This window comes from Syngnathoides biaculeatus, chromosome 18 (genome assembly GCF_019802595.1).
Source record: "Syngnathoides biaculeatus isolate LvHL_M chromosome 18, ASM1980259v1, whole genome shotgun sequence".
Taxonomy (NCBI): Eukaryota; Metazoa; Chordata; class Actinopteri; order Syngnathiformes; family Syngnathidae; genus Syngnathoides; species Syngnathoides biaculeatus.
Window position 1 is genome coordinate 7679571 of NC_084657.1, and position 23861 is coordinate 7703431.

Below are 23861 nucleotides of genomic sequence, written 5' to 3' on the forward strand. Positions count from 1 at the left end.
GGCATGACACTTGACCTTTAAGTACACATTGTCTTCATGTAATGTAAAGGATTACAACTGCTTAAATTTTCCAACTAAATTATGTACTGTCATTGAATGTAATTACCTACTTCGCGACAGTGCCTACCATGCATGTTTCTGGATTGTGGGAGGCAACGAGAGCAAGCCTAGAAACCCACACAGGCACAGGGACAACAAGCAATTTGACACAGGGAGGCCAGAATTTGAACCATGATCTCTGAATTGGGAAGCAGACACACTAACTGCAGTGCCTCATATCAAACCAACATTATCAAGAGGGCAATAGAGTTATATCCTCCTTCAAAGGAGGAAGATACACTGTTGCATGTCGTGTTGTCAGGTGAAAAATAAGTCAAACCAGCCGCCACAGCGATTGTTTAATACTTACAGTTCACACATTATACAGTACATACATTACAGAAACACACCGCCAATTTGCTGTGAGAGCCCAATTCCAGATGGAAGCCTCATAAATACATGGACAGCGTTTCTTTGTTAGATTTTTATTTTAACCTTGGCTATCGGTGTGCACTGTCATCTTGCTACTGTAATGCCAGAATTGCTAAGTTAAATAAACACGGTCATTGCAGGGTAATTGTGACCTTCCTGTGGGTACCTTATCTTCATTTTGTTGTGTTTTCTCTTGGAACTTGCATTAAAGATTGTCAATAATCACCAGGAATAAAGTCGTTGTTGCCTTTCCTTTTATCTACAGACCCTTCTTGCATAACCTTTCCTGGTGGGTTGCATAAATCTCAGCAAGTGGCTTTGTGCAGGCCAAGGGTTTTGTTTCTCCAAAATTAGACAATGTTGCCATACAATATATATTTATATATATATTTATATGTATGTATACATTTTCAAATTTTATATATATATATATATAATATATATATATATATATATATATATAATTTTTTTTTTTTTTTTTTTTACTCCTTTTCACTATTCCAATGAGTGTTGTCAATGAGCAAATTGGCAAGTTGGCACACTTGGAACATCACTTCGGTGAAGAACAGCCAAGCCACGTGCTCATTCCATGGAAAAAGTTCATATAAAAGTTAAATAAATCAATATTGAAGTGAATTTTTCAGTTTTTCAGTTAGCTAATTAATTACACATTGTTTATTACATGTTACAATTGGTGAAATCCATGAAGTAGCGAGCACATTTTAAAAAATATTTTAGTTATACATTTTTTAATAGAGGCGGCACGGTGGGATCAGCTGGTAAAGAGTTGGCCTCATAGTTCTGAGGTCCTGCGTTCAATCCCGGACCCGCCTGTGTGGAGTTTGCATGTTCTCCCCGTGCCTTGCGTGGGTTTCTTCCGGGCACTGCGGTTTCCTCCCACATTCCAAAAGCATGGAAGGTTAATTGAACACTCTAAATTGTCCCTGGGTGTGATTGTGAGCGCGACTGTTGTCTGTCTCCATGTGCGCCAGCGATTGGCTGGCAACCATTTCAGGGTTTACCCTGCCTCTTGCCCGTTGACAGCTGGGATAGGCTCCAGCACTCCCCACAACCCGCAATAGATGGATGGATATTTTAATCGAGGCGTGGTGGGTCCTCTCCAGGTCAAGGATGAGATCCTGCCCCAAGTGGAGGAGTTCAACTATCTTTGAGTCTTCTACACAAGTGAGGGAAGAATGGACCGGGAGATCAACAGGCAGCTCAGTAAAGCGTCTGAGTGTTGCGGACTTTTAAAGGTCCATTGTGGTAAAGAAAGAACCTCTCACTTTACCAGTTGACCTACATTCTGACCCTCACGTATGGTCACGAGCTATGACCGAAAGAACAAGAACCCGAATTCAAGCGGCACAGCTGTAAAGCGTTGGACTCACAGTTATGAGGGCCTGCATTCAATCCTGGACCTCTGTGTGTGGAGTTTGCATGTTCTACCTGTATCTGCGTGTGTGCTCCAGCACTCCCGCAACCCTCGTACAGTAAGCAGCGAAGAAAATGGATGGATGGATGGATGGATGGATATATATACTGTACATGTAATCACTTTAGGGAAGTCCCAATTACTTTATTTTTTTTGCATTTTATATTCCAGATATAAGTAAACCATTAGATATTCCTACCCTGTACTCAGAAAATAAACTTGCATTTTTTATAATCTTTGGACATAGCCCAAAGCATTTAGATAGCTCACATAGCATACACATAGCATTCACATAGGATTCCAACACCGTTAAAAATGTGTACTCACCGATTTTCCACTGGATGTACAAGTGGTCCTTCCATCAAGCTGTCATGGATCATAAGTAAATGGATAGGTAACACGTCTTCGTCCAAACAATTATCTAATATCAGTTTCAGCCCCAAATGTGAATGTTTTTAAATCCAGGTTGTTTTCTCTCATGCTTTTTAGAATATATCGATTTTTGATCATATTACTTGCACTGCATGCAGTCTTAATATTTACAATATATACAATATTTTTGTCATTTTTATTGTTTTGATCTCGTTTTAAATGTTTATCTCTTTGTTTTCAAATGCCTTTAATCGTCTAAAGCACAATGAGTTACATCATGTTTGAAATGCGCTATACAAATAAATTTGCTTTGCTTTGCTTAGTATGTAGTATCCATGTTATGCAGACAAGTTGAGTGTGATCTAAGTTCATTCCAGTACGCTCCATTTTTTGTTCGACCTTTTCAAACTCACGACAACACTGGCATTCCGCCACAGTTGGCATTAGGTCACAAAGAGAACACAAACACCAGTCTTTTGAAACAAGCCTGTCTTGAACATCTCCGAGGTCCATGTTATGTGAGTCTTGTGCTCCTCCGTGAGCATCGCCCCCTCTCCAACACATCAAGTTCCGCCAGTGTGTATTCTGACTCAAACGCTTGAATATTGTACATTGTTATTTTTGTTTTGTTTGCTCAATGGTGGAACTAGTAATAACATGGAGCATCAACTCGCTGTTATACTCAGTTCATTGGTTCTTACCACACAACAATTCCCGGCTGCACCGGATGCGCATGTACACTGTCCCCCCACCCCCGCCGCAGGTTGATCGCGAGAGGCGAGATGCTTGAAAAGTAGATCTTGGGGTAAAAAAAAGTCTGGCCACCCCCTGCTGTATTCTCTCCATCTAAAGCCACTTCATCCAGCTATTCTGGGGGGATCCTGAGGCATTCCCAGGCCAGCCAAGAGACATAGTCTCTCCAAGCTTGTCCTGGGTCGTTCCCAGGATATCTTTCTGTTGGGACGTGCCTAAAACATGTCACCAGGCAGGTGTAAAGCAGGCATCAGAATCACATGCCCCAGCCACCTTATCTGACTCCTCTCAATGCAGAGGAGCAGCAGTTTGACACTGAGCCCCTCCCGAGCTTCTCATCCTACCTCTACCCCGAACCTGGACACCCTGCGGTCCAGGGTTCAAATCCCAATCCAGCCTGTGTGGAGTTTGCAAGTTCTCCCTGTCCCTGTGTGCATTTACTCCGGGCACTCCAGTTTCCTCCCACATCCCAAAAACATGTAACATTAATTGGACACTCTGAATTGCCCCGAGGTGCGACTGTGAGTGCAATTGTTGTCTGTCTCCATGTGCCTTGCGAATGGCTGGTGACCAGTTCAGGGTGTCCCTCACCTCCTGCCTGAAGATAGCTGGGATTGGCTCCAGCACCCCCACGACCCTTGGGAGGTTAAGAAACTCAGATTATAGATGGATGAATTACTTCTCTATTTACCATTACCTTACATCCATTCATTTATCTTCCGTTCCATTTCTTCTCACACGGGTTACGGGTGTGCTGGAAGTTATCCCAGCTATCTTTGAGCGAGAGCTGTGGTACACCCTGAACTGGTTGCTAGCCAATCACAGGGCACATACTGAATAAACAAACAACTATTTGCGGTCACCTTCACACCTATGGGCAATTTAGAATGTTCAATTAACCTACCCTGCATGTTTTTGGCATCAGGGAGGAAAGTGGAGTCCCCAGACAAAACTCTTGCAGGTACGGGGAGAACATGTAAATTCCACATTGGCGGACCCAGTCCTTAGAACTGCTAGAACTGTGACGCAGATGTGCTAACAAGTTGCTCCAATGTGCCGCATTTACCATTAAATCCATTCTCTATCATTATTATAGGAAAATAATAATCTGTAATAGGCGGAATATTATAGACAATGGAAAATATCCAAGCAAGACAATGGAAAATATCCAAGCAATATGTAATGTAACACTGCTCAACAACAAATTTGTTGTCAGAGATGGTTTTTTTTTGCATATTTAGGACAGGTTAGATGTGCAGAATCCAAATACCACATTGGTTTTGCCCAATCATGTCTTCTTTTTGGATTATGGTCATGTTTTGTTTCCATGTACAGGTATTTTCACTTTAGAGGTTCAAATAAACCGAGGGTCATTCCCTGAATTTTGAACAATGATGACTACTTTTCAATTTACAGTGAGCAAAGTTTGTAAAATTTCCTTAGTAAACATTTTTGCATTAAAATCTGACTTGAACAGGAAAAGTGAATGACATTTTCAAATTCAACGCTGCAAAATTGTACAATATCAAACAACTCACAATTTTTGCATTTTATAACCCAGTGTACTCAACACACAGGAATAAATATACTTTTTGAGATAAGCAATTAGTATTCAAGCAAATTTTCTTTTGAGGTTATGAAAAAGACAGACTTTCTTACCGAGGGACACCTCACGGGCAAAGGCCATGCAGACCAGCAACAGTGGGAGACCGACAGATACATATTTGATGACTCTGTCCAAAGGAAGTTCCAACTCCAGATGGTTGATCCGGTTTAATGGAGAACTGTCCTGCAATAGGGCATCGGATAGCATGGCCTTTGCCGCTTCCTTGGCAATGGACATTTTGAACACCTACATGGGATCCAAAACATGTCGCATGTTAGTGCGTCTATATTCACTAATCTGTTTTTGAAACAAAGCAGATACATTCCTCAGAATCTACAAAACCTCATTTGATATTAAACTCATGTAGTTCCTGTCAAATCTAAGAAAAAAAAAAAAACTTCTAGTCAAAACAACCACCTACCGTATGTCGTCCAGCTTACTCCAGTGGTTCTCATACAAAAAATACTTGCAAAACAAGAGCTTTCGGACAGTACTGGGCTGGTATGGATTGGGGCGTGTTACAGTAAATGAGAGGTTGAAATTGGGCTGAACCAGAATCTGCCAGGTCCAAAGTTTAATTATATGGAACGCATTTGGTAGCATACCGCCACCCAGATGGTCCTGACGCCACCAGTCCTCTGGTATATTACACCAGGCTATGCAATTATATGTGTGTTAGTGTGCACGCTTCTCAGGCCTGCATGCACTGTGTAGCATGGTGGTTCGCGCTGTCTCACTTCAAACAAGTGAGTCAATGCCAGAGGTTTATTTAGGCTCTCTCATTTGTGAGACTATTTTGACATTTTGGAGGCTGAAATCTATTTTTGCAACTTGTTTCTGACATTTGCAGTGACTTTTTCATATCAAAACTAACTGCGCGAAATCTCAATTTGAATGAACGGATATGATACTCACAGAAGAAGAAAGTGGTGTATGCTTTGAAAGCTGACAAGTGAAATTAACATTTTCCTGACAAGAAAGTGAGACAATCAACAATCTGAATCCCCCCAAAATTAACTGCTTTAATTGTTGGTTAAAGCTAAGCAATTTGCTGATTTGATTGTTTCTCTCTCTCATGGCAAAATATTCTGTGGACAGATGAGACCAAAGCTGAAATATTCCAGAGCAGGGGTCACAAACTCAATTTACCGAGGGGCTGCTGGAGGCAGAAACTGGCGGAGGCTTGGTCACAGATGCACATGGACTTGCACGTAATTTAAATTATTATTATTTTTTAAAATCCAATCTTCTTGAATGTATTTCTTAACTTTTAACACAAAATATGATAAACAAGGACACTAGTTTAATCACTTTGTGTGCAATAAAACCCTCCATGGCAACCCTGTAAATTTCACTCAATGAAATGTTTCTCTGCTTGTATCAAACCTGGTTGATGAGACGCCCCAGAGAGCCATATACCCCACAATGATCAATAGGTTTGTCAGTTCTGCACACAATACTGTAAAAGTGCCATTCATAATAAAAAACTCGAGGGCCGCCCAAACATTTAACTTTCCAATTAAAGTGGAGGCCACAAAATATTGTCTCGTGGCCCGCAAATGGCACCTGGGTCACCAGGTTGAGACGCCTGTTTTAGAAGAACACACATTGGCCTGTTGGGAGGAAAACGGCACACCAACATCAAAATCTGTGAATCATGGTGGAGGATGCATTATCGTGTGGGCACGCTTTGGTTCTTCAGGGCCTTGACAGCTCGCTGTCGTCAGTGGGAAAAGGGAATTTAGAAGTTGCTCAAGATAGCAGAAAACTCGAGGCCATCTGTTAAAGCTTAAAAGAGGATGTGCGTTATTGAAGAACAATGATCCAAAACAGAAGTAAATTAACAACAGAATGTCTTCAGAAGACGAAAATTCATGTTTTGGATTGGCCCAGTTAAAGTCCTGACCTCAACCCAAATGAGACACTGTGGCATGACCTCAAGGGAGCTATTCTCATCAGGCATCCCAGAAATCAGTTTTGTGAAGTAAAATGGTCCAAAATTAATCCTGATCATTGCACATGTGATCTGCAATGAAAGGAAACATTTGGTTGAGGTTATTGCTGCCAAATGACTGAGGAACAACCAGTTAGAGGGAGAGCAGACATGGATGGTTTGGGCATGTCCAGAGGCGAGAGAGTGAGTCTATTAGTAGAAGGGTACTGAGGATGGAGCTGCCAGGCAAAAGAGTGAGAGGAAAACTAAAAAGAAGGTTGATGGATGGTGTGAAGGAAGACATGAGGGCTGTTGGTGTTAGAGAGCAAGATGCAGGAGATAGGAGCACATGGAAAACATGCTGTCGTGACCCCTAATGGGACAAGCCGAAAGAAAAATAAGTATTTTTTAATTCTTATTGAGTCCCCACCGAACACACCCGAAGCTCAAGACACCGGGGATGCGATTACTCTATCCACTGCAAGAGCTATCAGAAGTGACGTTGCAATTGGCAAACAGCGTGCTACACGCCATACACAATGACAAGCACCGTGTTGGAATATGAGAAGGAAGAGAATTTCGAGGTCCAGGAGCAACCAATCGAACTTGACCTCGTCAAAGTGTACGATCAGGACATCGGAGCCTGACAGTGATGATGATGTGGAACCAAGTAGCAGCTGTACAACCGAACAACAGACTGAAAGTATGTCACAAGCCTGTATTTTCATACAGTCATGGCTAGAAATTATGGCACCCCAGGGTTCCCAATATTTTTAGCATGACAATACATATGTTCATACATCTTTCAGCAACATGGTACAAGCTTTTACACTTATGCAGTATTCCTATGCATTGTGTGACCCTCGCTCAAATAGCTTTATAACACGCTGCACAGAAAATCTGTTGGCTTGTTTTTTAGGCAAGAGAAAACATCTGTTCTGAGAAATACTGCATGGTTCTTTTTTTCCGACTGCACAGTGCGTAATCATGGACTCGTAGGTACATACTAGGAAATCGTCACCTCTTGTCTCTGCCACTTCACTGCTGCAAGATTTAATTTTTTTTCAGGAGGCTGAGGCCCCGATGGTCGTAGGAAAAATCGTTGGCACTGCAGTTGGTTTCTCCCCCTGTCTCTGTATCTAATGTTTTCTCTCAAGTTTTCCTCACAACGTGGTGGTTCAAAGTGATCGGCACAGGGTTTGGAATGTTTGCTCGGCACCCATAGCTGACCACCTATTTTTCCCCCAGTTTATTGACTTTCCCCACCCATGTATTCCTTTTTCATTAGGAAAGCACCCCCCCCCAAAAAAAAAAGTAAATAAATGAACTATTGCCACTGCCTGAAGCATTTGTACAGCCAAACGCCACACCATAAACAATCCCGTTATCTGTAAAGCATACAACAAGAAAATTTGTGTATGTCTGTATTATCTTGTTTTTTAGATCGTAATACATGGGCAATGGTGGGTTTTGCGGTGGTTTGATCTGACCAACTTGGAAATGTTCTGGAAGACGCGAGGGGCTGGTATCCATATCCATATCCATATATATATATATTTTTTTTAAATGAACAGGCTGTTTGGCTCGTGCTAAGCCACAGCTCCGTATTGAGCCGAAGACCAAAGCAGAAGGCGGATTCTGACAAATATTCATTAATTTAACTGCCGTATGTCTGCTATGTATAATGACTTCGAAATGTAGAAGTGCTTTCTAAATCGGTTCTAGAGTAAAAGAACATTTAAGCATTTTTGTCATCTGACCTTTCAACAAACAAGAAATAGTCCAGTTGCCTTGATTCAACCTTGGCAGATTAGCCTGACCTAGATTACTGAGACATATGACTGATAAAATGTATAATCTCGATCAATGCACAGGGTGTAGTCTGTTTTTGTCATTTTGTTTGTTTGTAACCATTTGAAATAAATATTTCTTTTGGTGGAATACTGTAATTCCTTAAAGTTTGAAGACACGTGCAGCAGACTTTTGATGTCAGCTACCTCACCTTTTGATGCAAATGTTAATGTTCATAATGGAAGAATAAAACTTTAAATCTGTTTGAAATGGCATATGCTTTACCAGATTCTGGTAGTTGTCATTTTTGAAAAATAAAATCCCAGGTTTGGTTGGAGACTGAAAACCAACATCTAAATTTTGAGACAACAATGTGGTGACACTGTATGTTACACAAAAAAAACAAAACCCAGATGTTGAAATTCATCTTCCACATCAGTACCTTTGCATATTTTAATTATTAAAATTGGTCTATTGAAACACGATTATGACAAAAAGTGTACAAATGAAATATAAATATTCACCATTATCTATCACTTGCATGGGAAGATTGAGTTAAAGAAAAGAAATAGAGAAAATAATATTAATGAGCAACATACTTCACAGTCACCACTCCGAACATTAAATAAAACGTGTTCTTTTTTTTTAAACATCCTCACAATAGAAATTAGTGAATCACATTTGTGGCTTAATACAAATCAGAATCAAAATTATTACCCAGTTTATCAGTTACTGACCCTATGGCTGACTTTTCTTCCACAGCTTTCTCAGTCTTCCATCTTCATCAAAGTACTGTAATTGTTTTTTTCCTTGAAAAAGTCAGTAAATGATGATGGATGGCTTAGCCAGTGAGATATGCTCAATTCCCTGTAATTTTTGTGTTATTTCAATTGATGTTGAGATGATTGTGAGAGGTTTGTGGGGAGTTGGCAACTTTTGCCATGCTCCCCTTTCTTAACAGTATCATACACGATCACATAAAATAGCCAAGAGGATTTTTATGGACCGACTGCAGTGTGCAGACAGCCATCATTGTCATGATGTTGCTTGAGCCCAACCAAACAAAACAAACAACCGAAAGCAAATATAGATATATATATTATCCAAATCTTCAACCATCAAGACACTTGTCCACTACATTTGATTTGCTAATGAAGAACAGAAAGTTAACATGTTCAAAGATCATGCTTAAAAGGCTTTCGGCAACTCAAATAATGTGCTTATGTGGAAGAAAAAATGCTCAGTGGTTTTTTTTTTTTTTTTTTTTTGGACCAGAGAACTTCTGAGTTATATAACAGGTATGAACAAATATTGACCCGATTTTTTGACATCACCTCCCATATCCCCTCACATTTTACCAATCCTTTCTCTTGAAAGTTGAGTAATTACTGTTGGCGCTATTTTTGTCAAGCAAATTAGTTGAATGACTTGAATTGCAAAAACTTGGGGCTTCATTTGTTTCTGTGCTCTCTAAACTCAGAGAAAATCTAAAGTCGTCCAAAATATCAGGCTTTCTGAAGCATCAAGTTATTTCACATTTGAGTATGTTGAGCATTTTATTCAGTAACTGTATTTCACAAATCCCACTGCCGTTTAGTAAAACCAAAAACACGTTTGTCTTTGTTCTATCATTTTGTATAGTTACAAGGGGCTGTCAAAAAAATTTGAGATCATTTTTCTTTCATTTTTCTTTCTTTCATGAATTTTTGACAGTTTGTACTTGAAATACTTATTTGAAGCTTTATTTAAAAAAACTAAACAAAATTTAAGCCTGTGTTCAGCCATTTTTAAAATTAAGACATTGTTGGATCCACGTTTGAAGCAGAATTTTTAATGAATTGTTTTGCTTTGGAAGAGGAATCACCACTAAACATTTTCAAAAGGTTGCAAAATCTGGATGTTGTCTGGCTTTTGTCATCAAGGATAACAACAATATTCTTTGCTCACTGCCATGATCCTGGTCTGCCCCATCTTTGCTCATCACGTAGGTCACGCAAATCCTGGAAGTCTTCTTTGGACCGTAGAGTACTGTAGCCTCGCGGAGCTTTGCCATTTTCACATTTGACATTTTGCAACCTTCTGATAAAGTTTAGTTGCGGTCCCCCTAGGCTAGGAATACAAATACCGGTCTCTGTTTTTGACAACCATACAACTATGACCTCATTTTAAAAAAATCTTACAGGAAGAAAACAAGCTTAAAAAAAAAAAAAAAAAAAAAAAAACATTTTACCAACAAGTATGTAAATGACAAACTTATCAAAATTATCAGTCGGTTAAATTAAATTGGCACATCACTTTCTGACTACACATCATGAAAGGGTCATTGTGTCATAATGTATTCCATAGTTCTCAATAGGAGTCCTGATTGATTTTCATGGCCTCAAATGCATATTAAAATATGGCAACAGTGCCATCCATCCTTTATCTTGGAATCAGAAATCAGCCGTGTTAATGGGCCAAGTGAGGTCAACATATTGTTCAGTTTGTCCCTCTCCTCTGACTACTCCAGTTCCTCTATGTGATCCATGCTCAGGTTTCTTCTTTCTGCTCCTCCACTGGCTATCGGCGTCCCCCTATTGTTTTCGTTCTGTCCATCCTCCTCTTCCTCCTCCTCCATTCCTTCCTCCTCCTCCTCTTCATCCTCCTCCTCTTCCTCTTCATCCTCTTCCTCTGTACCATCCATGGAGTCATCGGCTCCCAGCATGGCTTGCTGCATGGCCAGAGTGGCAGAGTCCGATGACAGCGACTGGAGGCTGTCCAGGCTGAGTGGGTCTAAAAGTCAGCAAAAAGCAGAATTATCATCCATCCGTCCATTGCCTTTATTACATATCCTGTTCAGGGTCGCAAGAAGGCAAAGCCTACCAAGCTGATTTTGGCCAAAAGCCAAAACGACACCGTGGCCTGGTTTGGCAGTCAAAAGCATGTTACATACAATTAAAGACACCCACACTCACTCAATTTACTGTCGTGTTTTTAAGTGAGTCTCTTTGGTGTAAATGTTTCACTGTACAGTCAAATGCCAATTTCCCCAGTGTGCGGCGAATAAAGGTTATTTTATCCTTTCCCCAAAAGATTCGTTTCTATCTCCTATAGTCAATAGTGGCACCTAGTGGTTAATATTGTAACATACAGGGTTAAATTTCAGAACAGTAATGTCATACCATGGCCGTACTTTGGATTAAAGCCCATTTAAACCCCAGTGTCTTCTTATTTTACATGGGAGGAGAATGTCTTTTTACACACAGATTTCATCCATTCATTCATTTTCCATCCTATACTTACCAGGGTCGCAGGAAACTGTTTCATAAAACAAAGATATAAGAAATAGAGCAGCTGATGTGATCACAGAGCTGCAAACTAGTTTCGACTAAATTTATTTTAGATTGACTGGGCCTCTGCAGTCTTCAGACTGGTACAACTTTCCATTTTGTATCAAATGCTTCCAGCTGGAATTAATTAAAAATTAATGCCCAGTCAACCAATAGAATATCCATCCATCCATTTTTTGAGCCACTTATCCTCACGAAGGTCGCGGGAGTGCTAGAGCCAATCCCAGCTGTCATTGGGCAGGAGGCAGGGTACAACCTGAACTGGGTTACTAGCAAATCACAGGGTACATAGAGACAGAGAACAGTCACACTCACAGTCTCCAATTAATGCATGTTTTTGGGATGTGGGAGGAAACCAGAGTGGCCGGAGAAAACCCATGCAAGCACGGGGAGAACATGCAAACTCCACACAGGCGGGGCCGAAATTTGAACCCCGGTCCTTAGAACTGTAAGAATTGCATTTTTTTTAAACATGTCCAGTGGTCTGAAAACACTAAAATTTAGGTGTTTGCTCAAAATGGGCACTGTTACATTCAGAGGGAAAAGAACACTATCCCGAGAGTGAAATACTGTATAGGGGTGGCAGCATCATGATTTGGTTTTCAGGAGGGACTGGTGCAACTTCACAAAATTGAAGACAACATGACTGATGAAATACTGAAGCAAAATGTCAAGAAATCAGAAAGGAAGTTAAACCTTGAGTGCCAATGAGTCTTCCAAATGGACTATGACCTGAAGCAAATCGCTTCCAAAGTGGCTTAAGGAGAACAAAGTCAATGTTTTGGAGGACGGGTCGCAAAGTACCGACCCGTATCCTACTGAAAATTATGGGCAGATCTGTAAAGGCATGTGCAAGAAAACTAGTCTAAAAAGTTGATGAAGTTGTGTTACTCTATGTTGACTTGATGGAATGAATGACGTAATACCATCTGAATTGTTCCCCGTTTGAGATCTGTGCGTCTGTAAAACCCCAGCTACGATAGAGTCAGGCCAGAAACGCTGTGTGGGACGATGCTGGGACTTCATCTTCTTTGCTTTAGGAGCTGGGTCAGGGTTACTGGCATCCAACATAGGCTGGAGGATACGCCGGCGAGCGTTGATGAACCTGAAAGACAGATGAGGAAATGAGGTCCATACAACCAACATGCACAATAGTAGGGGGAGCTGGCACATCTACCCCTGGATCGATCAATAATCAATCAGAGGGCACAAAGCGAGAGAAACAACCACCAAAACACTATTGGTGACTAGATTCAATTCAATCCCTTTCGTGTACCGCTTATCCTCAAACCAGCTGAATTCTGGGTGAAATGTCATGTACTCCCTGGACCGATCACCATATGGGTAATTTTCGTATAATTTGATCAGTAACAGTAAAGACACTAGTATGTTACTATTTAGACCTTACCAGGGAGGCTGAGGAGTGTGATCCCCCTATAGTTGGAACACACCCTCCGGTCCAGAGTTAGTGAGTGCAAAATGGTTGCCTCATCGTGGCACTTTAGTTTAAAGACAGCTTGAGTGACTAAGGAGTGTGTTAGTTTTCATGGAAAGGCATATTAAACCATCCATCCATCGATTTTCTAAGCTGCTTATCCTCACGAGAGTCACAGGAGTGCTGGAGCCTATGCCAGCTGTCATCGGGTCGGAGGCAGGTTACACCGTGAATTGGTTGTCAGCAAATCGCAGGTCACATAGAGACAAACAGCCACTCACAATCACACCTAAGGACAATTAAGAGTCTCCAATTTTTGCATGTTTTTAGGATATGGGAGGAAACTGGAGTGCCCGGGGAAAATCCACACAGGCAGGTGGAGAACATGCAAACTCCACACAGGCGGGTCCGGGATTGAACGTGGGACTGTTCAAATGAATTGGATTTCAAAAGGATTTTCATGTTGTTGTCCAAACAACAATTCAACACACCTTCACACATCGAAAATGTTCAGTCTTCAATTTGACTAACATGTTTTTCAAATGAGGGGGAATAAAATGCAAACCCCACAACAGGAAGGCCTCGACACTTGACCAAGGCATATGCACTAAAAACTAACCCCATGCTGCCTTAATTATATTAGATTGTGATTGGACTGTATGCAGTAGTTCAAATAACCAGGGGATGGCAGCATTGAGTAACTCATATGTTCACAACTGCACAAACCGAAAGCAGTCTTACCAGTTATTCACTTGCAAAAGCGTCAAGCTTGTTTGTGCTGCAATCTGCCTTTTCTCATCTTCTGTTGGGTACGGGTGCTAACAGGAGAACAGAACACAGTGTTTTCTGTCAGTCTCTGTATTTCACTTTGTGTTCTCACCCTCAAACACAATACTGTACATGACGTTTGGCTGATGTTTATGCCTTACCATGAGATGCTGAAAGAGCCATGAGCGCATGATGTTGGTGGCGTGTTTGGGAAGGACGCCCCTTTTATTTCTCGACTTCTTGTCTTCACTGTCCAACAGGGCTGACAGATCAACATTTAACTGTAGAGAACGGGCAGAGAAAATGAACAAAAGAAAGGTATTAGGAGAGTGGATGCTGGGGCTTAGTTGATGTTACCACGGAAACAAAGGGAGATAACCAGTCATCGTTTCTTCTGTGACAACGGTAGAATCAGCTCTTTAAGTGTAACCATGGTAACTGAATTTGAGTCATGATGCTTCTTTCTTCCTTCAACCTGTAAAGTGTCTTCGGGTCTCCTGTTAAGTGCTAGATAAGCGTCATTTATTATTATGACTAATATATAAATATCATAATCCTTCACTGTGGGGAAATGGCAGTTGTTCCTTTATACAACCCACCCAGTTGATTAATGATTGACGAACACCTAACATCACGTAACACTGATCTACACACTCAAACGCATTCTACTAGTGGCTATTTTCACCTACATCAATTGGGATGTACAGAAAATTATTGAGTGAACTTTGCAACCAAGCAATGTTCTCAAAACGTACCACATGATATGCAAGTGAATTAATCAAGGCTCATTTTTCTGCGCAAGTTACTCTGTATTTTTCTGCTTTATTGTAATTCCACAAATTCCGTACTGACATGCATTTGTCAAACCACTGGTGAATGTAGAAGAGATGGAATTGTAGTCATTCCTAGTCCTAACTACCTTTCTGTCTCTTCGCAGAGCCAAACCACCATGGGTACCATGAGTTGAAGGAGACTGCACCATTTAGTCATTACTAGGCCTCCTATGGACTGAATCAATGTGAAAACTTGGGAAGGAAGGCTTTGGACACTCTAAATTAGTACTATATCCACAAAGCATGTGACACAAATTCTAGTTTGCCTCAAGATTCATGTGAGTGAAGTTATAATTACCCTTTTGTACTGAGAAAGTTGACATTGTTTTTCATTTATCCCTCTCTCCCAGCTACTCACAAATACAACACATATAAAAGCTCGGTCATATCACATTGACTGTACTGTGCAGAAAAAACAACACTGAGTCCAAGTTTAAGTAAAATAGAGGGACATGAACTTATTCAGAGTTGTACTCGTTTTCATGCATTAACTTTGATAAAATGAGTAAAATTATTACGTGAATTTAAGCTGTGTATTTATACTGCGTGATACTACATAAACAATATTCGAGTCCATACTGTCTTATTGTGTTTGAAGGGGTTCAAAGAATAGCAAGGCATATTCCATGATGCAAGGATTTATTAACAACTGAAGCCAACGAGCTTCTAAAGTTTGGCCTTCAAAATAAAAGAATTCCACAGCATGGTTGCACTATGACTCCCTTTATTGTAGGAAGACAAAAAACAGTGGCACTGTAACAATTCATTTCTTGTACTTGTTAAACTTTAAATCAACCAGTGTGCATTGTTTGTATTACAAAATGGGTGTGGAGACAATCGGCTGTGATGTCGACGATATATATATATCTTCTTCTTCTTCTTTCGGCTTGTCCCTTTTGGGGTCACCACAGCGTGTCATCTCAGATGAACGCACATATATGTTTGGCACAATTTTTACGCCGGATGCCCTTCCTGACGCAACCCTTCTATATATATATATAACTTTTAAACCCTACATTTTATTTTTGTCAAGAATCAATAACAAGAGGGACACAATAGTGAAGTGGAACAAAATTTCTGGGATATTTTATACTTTTTAAACAAAAAACTAAAAAGTGGGGCGTGCAATATGATTCGGCCCCTTTACTTTCAGTGCCGCAAACTCACTCCAGAAGTTCAGTGAGGATCTCTGAATGATCCAATGTTGACTGATCATGATAAATGGAATCCACCTGTGTGTAATCAAGTCTCCGTTTGAATGCACCTGCTCTGTGATAGTCTCAGGGTTCTGTTTAAAGTGCGGAGAGCATCATGAAGACCAAGGAACACAAAAGGCAGGTCCAAGATACTGTTGTGGAGAAGTTTAAAGATGGATTTGGATACAAAAAGATTTCCCAAGCTTTAAACATCTCAAGGAGCACTGTACAAGCAATCATATTAAAATGGAAGGAGTATCTGACCACTGCAAATCTACCAAGACCCGACTGTCCATCTAAACTTTCACCTCGAAAAAGGAGAAGACTGATCAGGGATGCAGCCAAGAGGCCCATGATTACTCAGCATGAACTGCAGAGATCTACAGCTGAGGTGGGAGAGTCTGTCCATGGGACAACAATCAGACATAGACTGCACAAATCTGGCCTTTATGGAAGAGTGGCAAGAAGAAAGTCATTTTTCAAAGATATCCATAAAAAGTCTTATTTAAATTTTGCCACAAGCCACCTGGGAGGCACACCAAACATGTGGAAGAAGGGGCTCTGGTCAGATGAAACCAAAATCGAAGATTTTGACCACAATGCAAAACGATATGTTTGGCATAAAACCAATACAGCTCATCACTGTGAACACACCACTGTCAAGAATGGTGGTGGCAGGCTCATGGTTTGGGCCTGCTTATCTTCAGTAGGGACTGGGAAGATGGTTAAAATTGATGGGAAGATGAATGGAGACAAATACAGGACTGTTCTGTAAGAAAATCCGTTGGAGTCTGGAAAAGACCTGAGACTGGGACGGAGATTTATCTTCCAACCGGACAATGATCCAAAACATAAAGCAAAATCTACAATGGAATGGTTCACAAATAAACATATCCAGGTGTTAGAATGGCCAAGGCAATGTCCAGACTTGAATCCGATCGAGAATCTTTGGGCAGAGCTGAAGACTGCTGTTCATAAACACTTTCGCTCGAGCTGTTTTGCAAGGAAGAATGGGCAATTATGTCAGGCTCTCGATGTGAAAAAATGATACAGACATACCCCAAGTGACTTACAGCTGTAATTGCAGCAAAAGATGTCACTAAAAAGTATTAATGGAAGGGGGCCGAATAATATTGCACGCCCAACTTTTCAGGTTTTTATTTGTTAAAAAAGTCTAAAATATCCAATAAATTTATTATCTCTCTTGATATACACGACTAACTTGTTATTTATAGACAGACAGTTATTTATAGACATTGCAGAATGTATTGTTGCTTCCAAATGTGCAGTCAACACAAAGACCTGCTGTAATTATTTTAATAGACGAATACTTTTAATCGTATTTGTCATAGCAATACTACAAATACTTCCACCATTGTTATGTTTCTGCTGATCACCATAGCATCGCATTGCATTGTCATTTATACGAATTGTGAGTTTATCTTTTATGTCAGCAGGGGATTTAGAAAGTGTGTATAAACAAACATGTTCACCAAAGAACCAACAGTTGTAGTGCTTTTACCTGTGAGTTCTGGATCTGAATGGTTCCCGGTGGCAGTGCCTGCGTTAACACTTGTCCTTGTGAAGTCACCATGGCAACCGGCTGATACAGGGTCCCACCTGCGATGATAAATAAGTGTCATGAGAATCCAGTTGTTATAGCAGACTGACATACCCGTTTCCCACACTGACGGTGGATTATTAGCACATAGCAGTAAATGGGTCATTTTAATATCATTTGATCAATAACGGTAAAAACATGGCAGGTTGGATTTTCTTTTGAAAATCAATTGATTTTACTGATAAAGTATTTTCAACTATTGTTAGTTTTATCCACCCATCATTTGGGGCAGACCCAAATGCAGGACTTCCAGGCAACGACATCATGATCAGAGTGGCTTTATTCCAGAAATACGTTAATACCAGATGTAGCAGTCTGACAAGGCATAGGCACAAAAACGCCAGACTAAAGGCAGTATCCATAAACATGAAACTTGGTCCAATAACTACGGAACAAACTAAGAACCCTGACAAGATGTGGACAAACTAAAAGGGCACAGACTCACTGTTACAAGGATAGCTCTATGCTTGACTTATGCTGAGTAGTGGAGAATTCAACATGCAGTAAATGCAACCGAATGAACTGGCAGATGTCAGTGACAAAACTCAAACTTAATTGCCTGGTCTAATGACAGTCAAATGGACAACAGCTGTGTGACAGCTGTCAGAAGTGGGGCCGATCAGAGCAGTGGGCCAAAAACGCCCCTCATGGCAGTGGCCAGGCTATGCCAATGACAGGTGTCTGAAATGAAGTTTGATGTTTTACAACAAGTTTTCTAAAGATGTGAATTACATTTGTGGATGTATATCCAATTTTAGCTTTCTTTTCCACTATTGCAACTGAAGTGTCATGAACATGGGACAAGGGGGTAGGACCAAAATGCAGGACTCCGAAACAGCGACATGATGTCAAGGGTAGTTTTATTCCAGGCAGAGGTCATACACATGTGGAAAAGGGCAAGGTCCAAAAATTGGAAAAGGAGGTGGAATAACTACTAGGGAAAAACAAGACTTAACTAGACTTGCATGTGTGGGCACAGATATGCTGGCCTTGACAATGAGGCAAATACACAACAAGAAGCTCATATACTCACACAGACTAATGCAGTTTCATAAAACCAAATGGCCACTCGTAACAGTTCAACACACAAGGATAAATACAGTACATGGCATGATTAGACCCAATGAGGTGGAAGTGAGGAGCTCCTGCCTCCTCAGCCTGCTGCCATCAAAGCTTGGTAGGAGTGGATAGAAGAGGGGCAGAGTGCACAGGGACTTGAGAAGGTGAACTGGTAAACATGGGTGGTTTTGAATGAGTTGACTCAGGGGTGGATTTAGCTTGGCGTGGCCAAGATGTGGCGGCTGGTGCTCAGGCAATGCCGAGACATGAGCCAGAGGTGATGGCTGCTGCCCGGGCAATGCTGAGGCAAGGGTGAGAGGCGATGGCTGTGGGTCAAACACCATTGGGATATAAGTAAGAGGTGGCTGTGGTCAGGCACTGCCGAGACTTGTGCGAAAGGTGACTGCGGGTCAGGCACCGCTTAGACATGAGCGAGAGGAGGCTGCAGATCAGCCCCCGCCAGGGCATGAACGGGAGGCGGCTGCTGGTCAGGCACCACCGAGGCATGAGCAGGAGGTGGCTGCTGGTCAGTCACCCCTGAGGTATGAGAGAGAGGTGCCTGCGGGTCAGGGACCGACGAGGCCTGAGCAACGAGGCAACTCCAGGTCAGGCACCGGCGAGTCATGAGCAAGAGGCGGCTGCAGGTCAGGACACCGCCGAGTCGTGACCAAGAGGGGCTGCGGGTTAGGCTCCATTAAGAGAGGAGCAGGGACAGGCGCCTGACGTAGCTGCAGGGGAGCAAACACGGGGTCTGCAGTTGTCTCCTCAATTTGCTGCCATCGAGGTTTGTTAGGAGGAGTAGAGTGCACAGGGACTCGGGATGGTGAACTGGGAAACACGAATGGTATGGAACGAGTTGACTCGGAGGCTGATTTTGCTTGGCGTGTCTTGGGTGGGGTGAAACTGGAGGTAAAAAGGTGAGCTCTATTTGAATTTATGAATAAATGGCCAAACGACCTGGGCCACCAGAAAAGGTCGGAGGAAGAGGACTTGGGTTTAGACACACGGGAGTTAGAGACAGGGTACAATTTCAAAAAGAAGCGTACTTGAACGGGCTACAACCATTTGCTCTGTCTATAAAGATTGCATTTACTCTGAATCATCAACGTTTTAAAAAGAGGACTTAAAGGTAGCTGTTTAGTGAGAGTAACCAAGGTGGGTGAAAAAAAATTGCTAAAATACATTTCAATTTTTTGACAAGTGTCTGTTACGTTATTGATGAAATTATATGGAGAATTACCTACCTAAAAGTAAATACAATTATGAGAACTAAGAGGAATACTGGTAACTTGAATTTAGGTTGTGAAAAAAAAAAAAAGAGTGCTTTTGCTACTGGACTAATTAGCCTCGTATAAGACACTTACCACAGTCTCTTTTAGCTCTTCAATGTTTACCGATCAAAGGCTGACATATTGATTTATTTGAGGTTAAAAGAGAGTTCCAGAGGGCAGGATTAACATTTCACTGTACAAGCTTGACATTATAAGGGTCTCTTAGCCATGAACCCTGTGAAGGATAATTACCACTCTTACTCAGCCTCATGTAGAGAAACCTACCAATGTGTGAACATGTGGTTGAACCCGCAGCATAAGCTAATAATTTATAGCAACTATTTATTTATAATCCAAATGATATTGACATTTTGCTGATCTATGTTTACGGTCTAAAACCTGAAAATACACTACATACAAAATACCACTAATACACTTGGCCGATCACTTGGAAACGTAATAATCCTGTGTAAAAGTAACATTGTATGATAAAGCCTTATAATGAACAAAATCCAAATTAATACGATGATAGTGATATGGCAGGGAAAAAAATCCTTTAATAAGTGCAATCACACTGACAAAGTTTTATACATTGTATAGATTATCAGATGTGCAAGACTAAACTATGGAGATATGCAACTGTGTGTCATCAGTGCAAAATGAATTTGTACTGTATTTGTGTAAATTCTTACCTGATACCACTTGAGTGTTTATGGTAGTCATAGAAACATTGCCCTGTTGCAAACCCCCAGTGGGGGCCATGACCGCTGGCGGGTTGACAGAGTTGGACACAGCGGTCACGGACGTAGGAGAAGACGTCTGATTTAATTCCTGCGGCTCATACAGAAAAACACAAGTATGAGGACATAAAAATAACAAAATCTCGCAGTGGTCACATTCACAGTTATAAGAAATATGCTGAATCTAGACAAAAAATATATAGAAACTCGAAAAACTGACCTGCTGCATGCTGAGATTAGTGTGCATAGGAGAATAGGGTCCCCCCAGGTCGTTACGGAGAAGGTTGTCACTGTGCATTTTGGTTTTGAGGCAGGTGATGTATCGGTTGCAGAAATCCTTACAGAGTTCATTGACCTTCTCTAGCTCCAATAAGTGGATCCGCAACACTTGGATTGCTTTAACCATCTAAAGTTAACAAAGGCAAATGATCACAATCAAACTACCACTTTGTAACCATCCACTTGTCACAATCCTGCCTTGTATACATCAGAGTTTTATATATTACCGTATGTTATCAATCAGTATTTTAAAAAGCGCAACTATGAGACTGAGAGTTTTTGTCACTGCTACTTTCGATTTATTTTACAAAACATTTATTAAACAAAACAAATTACTTAACAAATGTAGGGGACACTACAGTTTTTATGGGTTCTAATTTGGTATCTTTGTGGCAAGAACCAAGAAAAAAAAATAGCAGCTCCATGAGAGGAAGCTCCAAAATAGTATGATAACGTGATGAATATCACCAATAAAAGTAATTTGTTTGGTATTCAAAAGAGCACAACACAGAAATGCAATTTTGATCAACCAAGACAAAAGCCAGTGTTTACCTAAAAGACCATGTCATTTTGGTAATGCACTTAAAAGTGTCAAAATTATATTGTGTAAATCGTTAATCTTCATTCATTGATCATTCAGTCTTTGTCCAATCAACACTAAGAAATGATTACAAAACATTTCAGGTTGAACATCTTTTTGCAACAAAATGTGGAAAAACTGCACCGAGTCTCCATCTACCCATCCATTCATTCTCAATACCGCTTATCCTGTTCAGGGTCATGGGGTGCTGGAAACCTAGCCCAGTTAATTTCAGTCAAAGTCAGTCAGCCACAGGGCACATACAGTATAAACACATACAACCACTCGCACTCACATTCACACCGTCACTGAGTGGGAAATGACCCCACACTGCCTGCACCGAAGTCAGTCAAATGCACCACGACACCATCATCTGTGTCATCCATCAATCCATTGGTTAAATCCCTTGTCTTCATTTGAGGTGTGTCCCTGGACAGGTTTCCTGTCAATTGCAGGGCACAGATATACAAAAACAAATGAAGCGTTCACACATTTTTTTTAGTAAACCCAAGAAGCATCTCATTGGGAAATAAGATGAGTGGAAGGCAAGTGCACTTTTTCATGTCCCATATTTTCATTCTCAAGGAATTTTAATTTCTTCTCATCACCAAGTGTCAAAGCATCAATTACATCTTCGAATTTCCAAATTAAGGTACACATGATGGAGAGAGAAGTGCTTGGCCAAGGGGAAGACAAAACAGCAAAACGTAGTGATCTTAATAATGGGACCAGTAACGTTTTCTTCCATAGCAACTAGTCAGGCCTGTTACGACATTACCACTGGGAGGAAAAATAAGTGGCCCTTAGGAGGGATGACTGCAGACTCTGCCCCATAAAACACAGATGCAGTGTTAATTGACTGTTCAGCCCTCACCGGCCTGCTGTCCTAACATGAACAAAATATCCTCCTTTGTTTCAAGGTAGATAAAAAAAAACAATTCAAAGAACTTATTCAAATCAATTCAACCATAAATATATAATCATCATCCAATAGTGAAAATTTTGTTAACTGATAAATTGACAAAAGCTGCATTTTCATAGGAGTGTACTCCATCAATTTTCTACAATACAAAGCCTGCATTCCTATACGTCAGGCGGTTTCAGTCTAGACTGGGAAATCAATCTACCTAATTTTTGAGCTGCTCATCCTCAGAAGGATCGCGGGAGTGCTGGAGTCAATTCCAGCTGTCATCAGGCAGGAGGAAAGATACACCGTTAACTGGCTGCCAGCTAAGCGTAGGGCCCACGGAGACAGACAGAGATTCACACTCACAATCACACCAAGGGGCAAATTAGATTCCCCAATGAATGTATGTTTTTAGGATGTGTGAGGACACCGGAGTGCCTGGAGAAAACCGGCGCAGGCACGGGGACAACATGCAAATTCCACACATGCGGGGCCGGGATTTGAACCATGGTCCTCAGAACTGTGAGGCCAATGCTTTACAGCTGCTCCACCGTGCCGCCTAGACTGAGAAATATAACAAAATAATTCGCTGAAAGAAAAGGTTTCTATTCGTGAGTCACTGAAATCTTGGCCACCAAAATAATATGGCGATAAGTGGTTCCAAAGTCCAGTTTCACTGTCCAACTGAAAGATTTCGTCACTCCTCCATTGATGTTGTTATGATGAACGTGAAAACAGCAGCCAGTATCATGCCACATGAGCGACTTTGGAGCTACAGCTAATGCGACAAAATATGATCCCAAGCCCCAGAGATGAACGTTAGCTTCATGTCTGGAGTATGGGCAACAACTCACTCAACATTACTTCGATGGAAGCAAATATGCTACATTTTTTACTATCACGACCCTTCCGGGAAGCAGTAACTTTATCATGGTGGGGGGTTTGTGTCCCCCAAAGATCCTAGGAGCTAGGTTGTTTGGGGGTTCACGCCCTAGTAGGGTCACCCATGACAAAGAGATCCTAGGTGAGGGACCAGACAAAGCATAGCTATGAGACTATGGTGATGAAAAAAATAAAGGGATCAAGGTTTCCCTTTCCTGGACGTGGGTCACCAGACCACCCTCTGGAGCCAAGACCGGGAGGTGGGGTTCGAAGCTGCTGGTGATGGGGCCCGTACTCATGGGGCCTAGCTGGGCACAGCCCAAAAGGATAACGTGAGTCCACCTACCCAGGGGCACACCACCTGTGGGAGGTGCCATAGGGTGCAGTGCGAGCTGGGCGGTGGCTGAAAGCGATCCAATCCCCGGCTACAGAAGCTGGCTCTTAGGGCATGAAGTGTCAACTCTGTGGCAGGGAAAGACCCAGAGCCTGTATGTGTGGTCCAAAAAATCCAAATAGCTGTAGTCGGACTCGCGTCCACACATGGCTTGGGCTCTGGTACCAGTCCTCCTGAGAGGGAATAAACTCTGTTCCACCCTGGAG

At 41.4% G+C, this 23861-nt stretch overlaps 1 protein-coding gene and 1 long non-coding RNA gene across 11 annotated transcripts in view; one reads left to right on the forward strand and one right to left on the reverse strand.

Moving 5' to 3' along the window:
• The window catches only part of LOC133491826 (uncharacterized), a 72104-nt gene extending 56707 nt beyond the window's left edge, over positions 1–15397 (forward strand). The window contains exon 4 of the long non-coding RNA XR_009792489.1: positions 14831–15397. This is a non-coding gene — a long non-coding RNA (uncharacterized LOC133491826). The remainder of the gene's footprint in view (positions 1–14830) is intronic.
• pknox2 (pbx/knotted 1 homeobox 2) overlaps positions 8848–23861 on the reverse strand; it is a 187198-nt gene continuing 172184 nt past the window's right edge. For 6 of the 10 annotated variants that reach the window (XM_061803459.1, XM_061803458.1, XM_061803456.1 and 3 more), the window contains 7 exons: positions 20834–21019; positions 20566–20704; positions 17445–17542; positions 14055–14174; positions 13867–13943; positions 12617–12795; positions 8849–11133 (listed from right to left, as the gene is read on the reverse strand). In XM_061803459.1, coding sequence (XP_061659443.1) covers positions 10862–11133; positions 12617–12795; positions 13867–13943; positions 14055–14174; positions 17445–17542; positions 20566–20704; positions 20834–21019 — 1071 coding nt within the window. In that variant the 3' untranslated portion in view covers positions 8849–10861. Of the gene's footprint in view, positions 11134–12616; positions 12796–13866; positions 13944–14054; positions 14175–17444; positions 17543–20565; positions 20705–20833; positions 21020–23861 lie in introns of all 10 variants that reach the window. The other 4 variants (XM_061803465.1, XM_061803464.1, XM_061803463.1 and 1 more) reach the window with 1 other exon arrangement.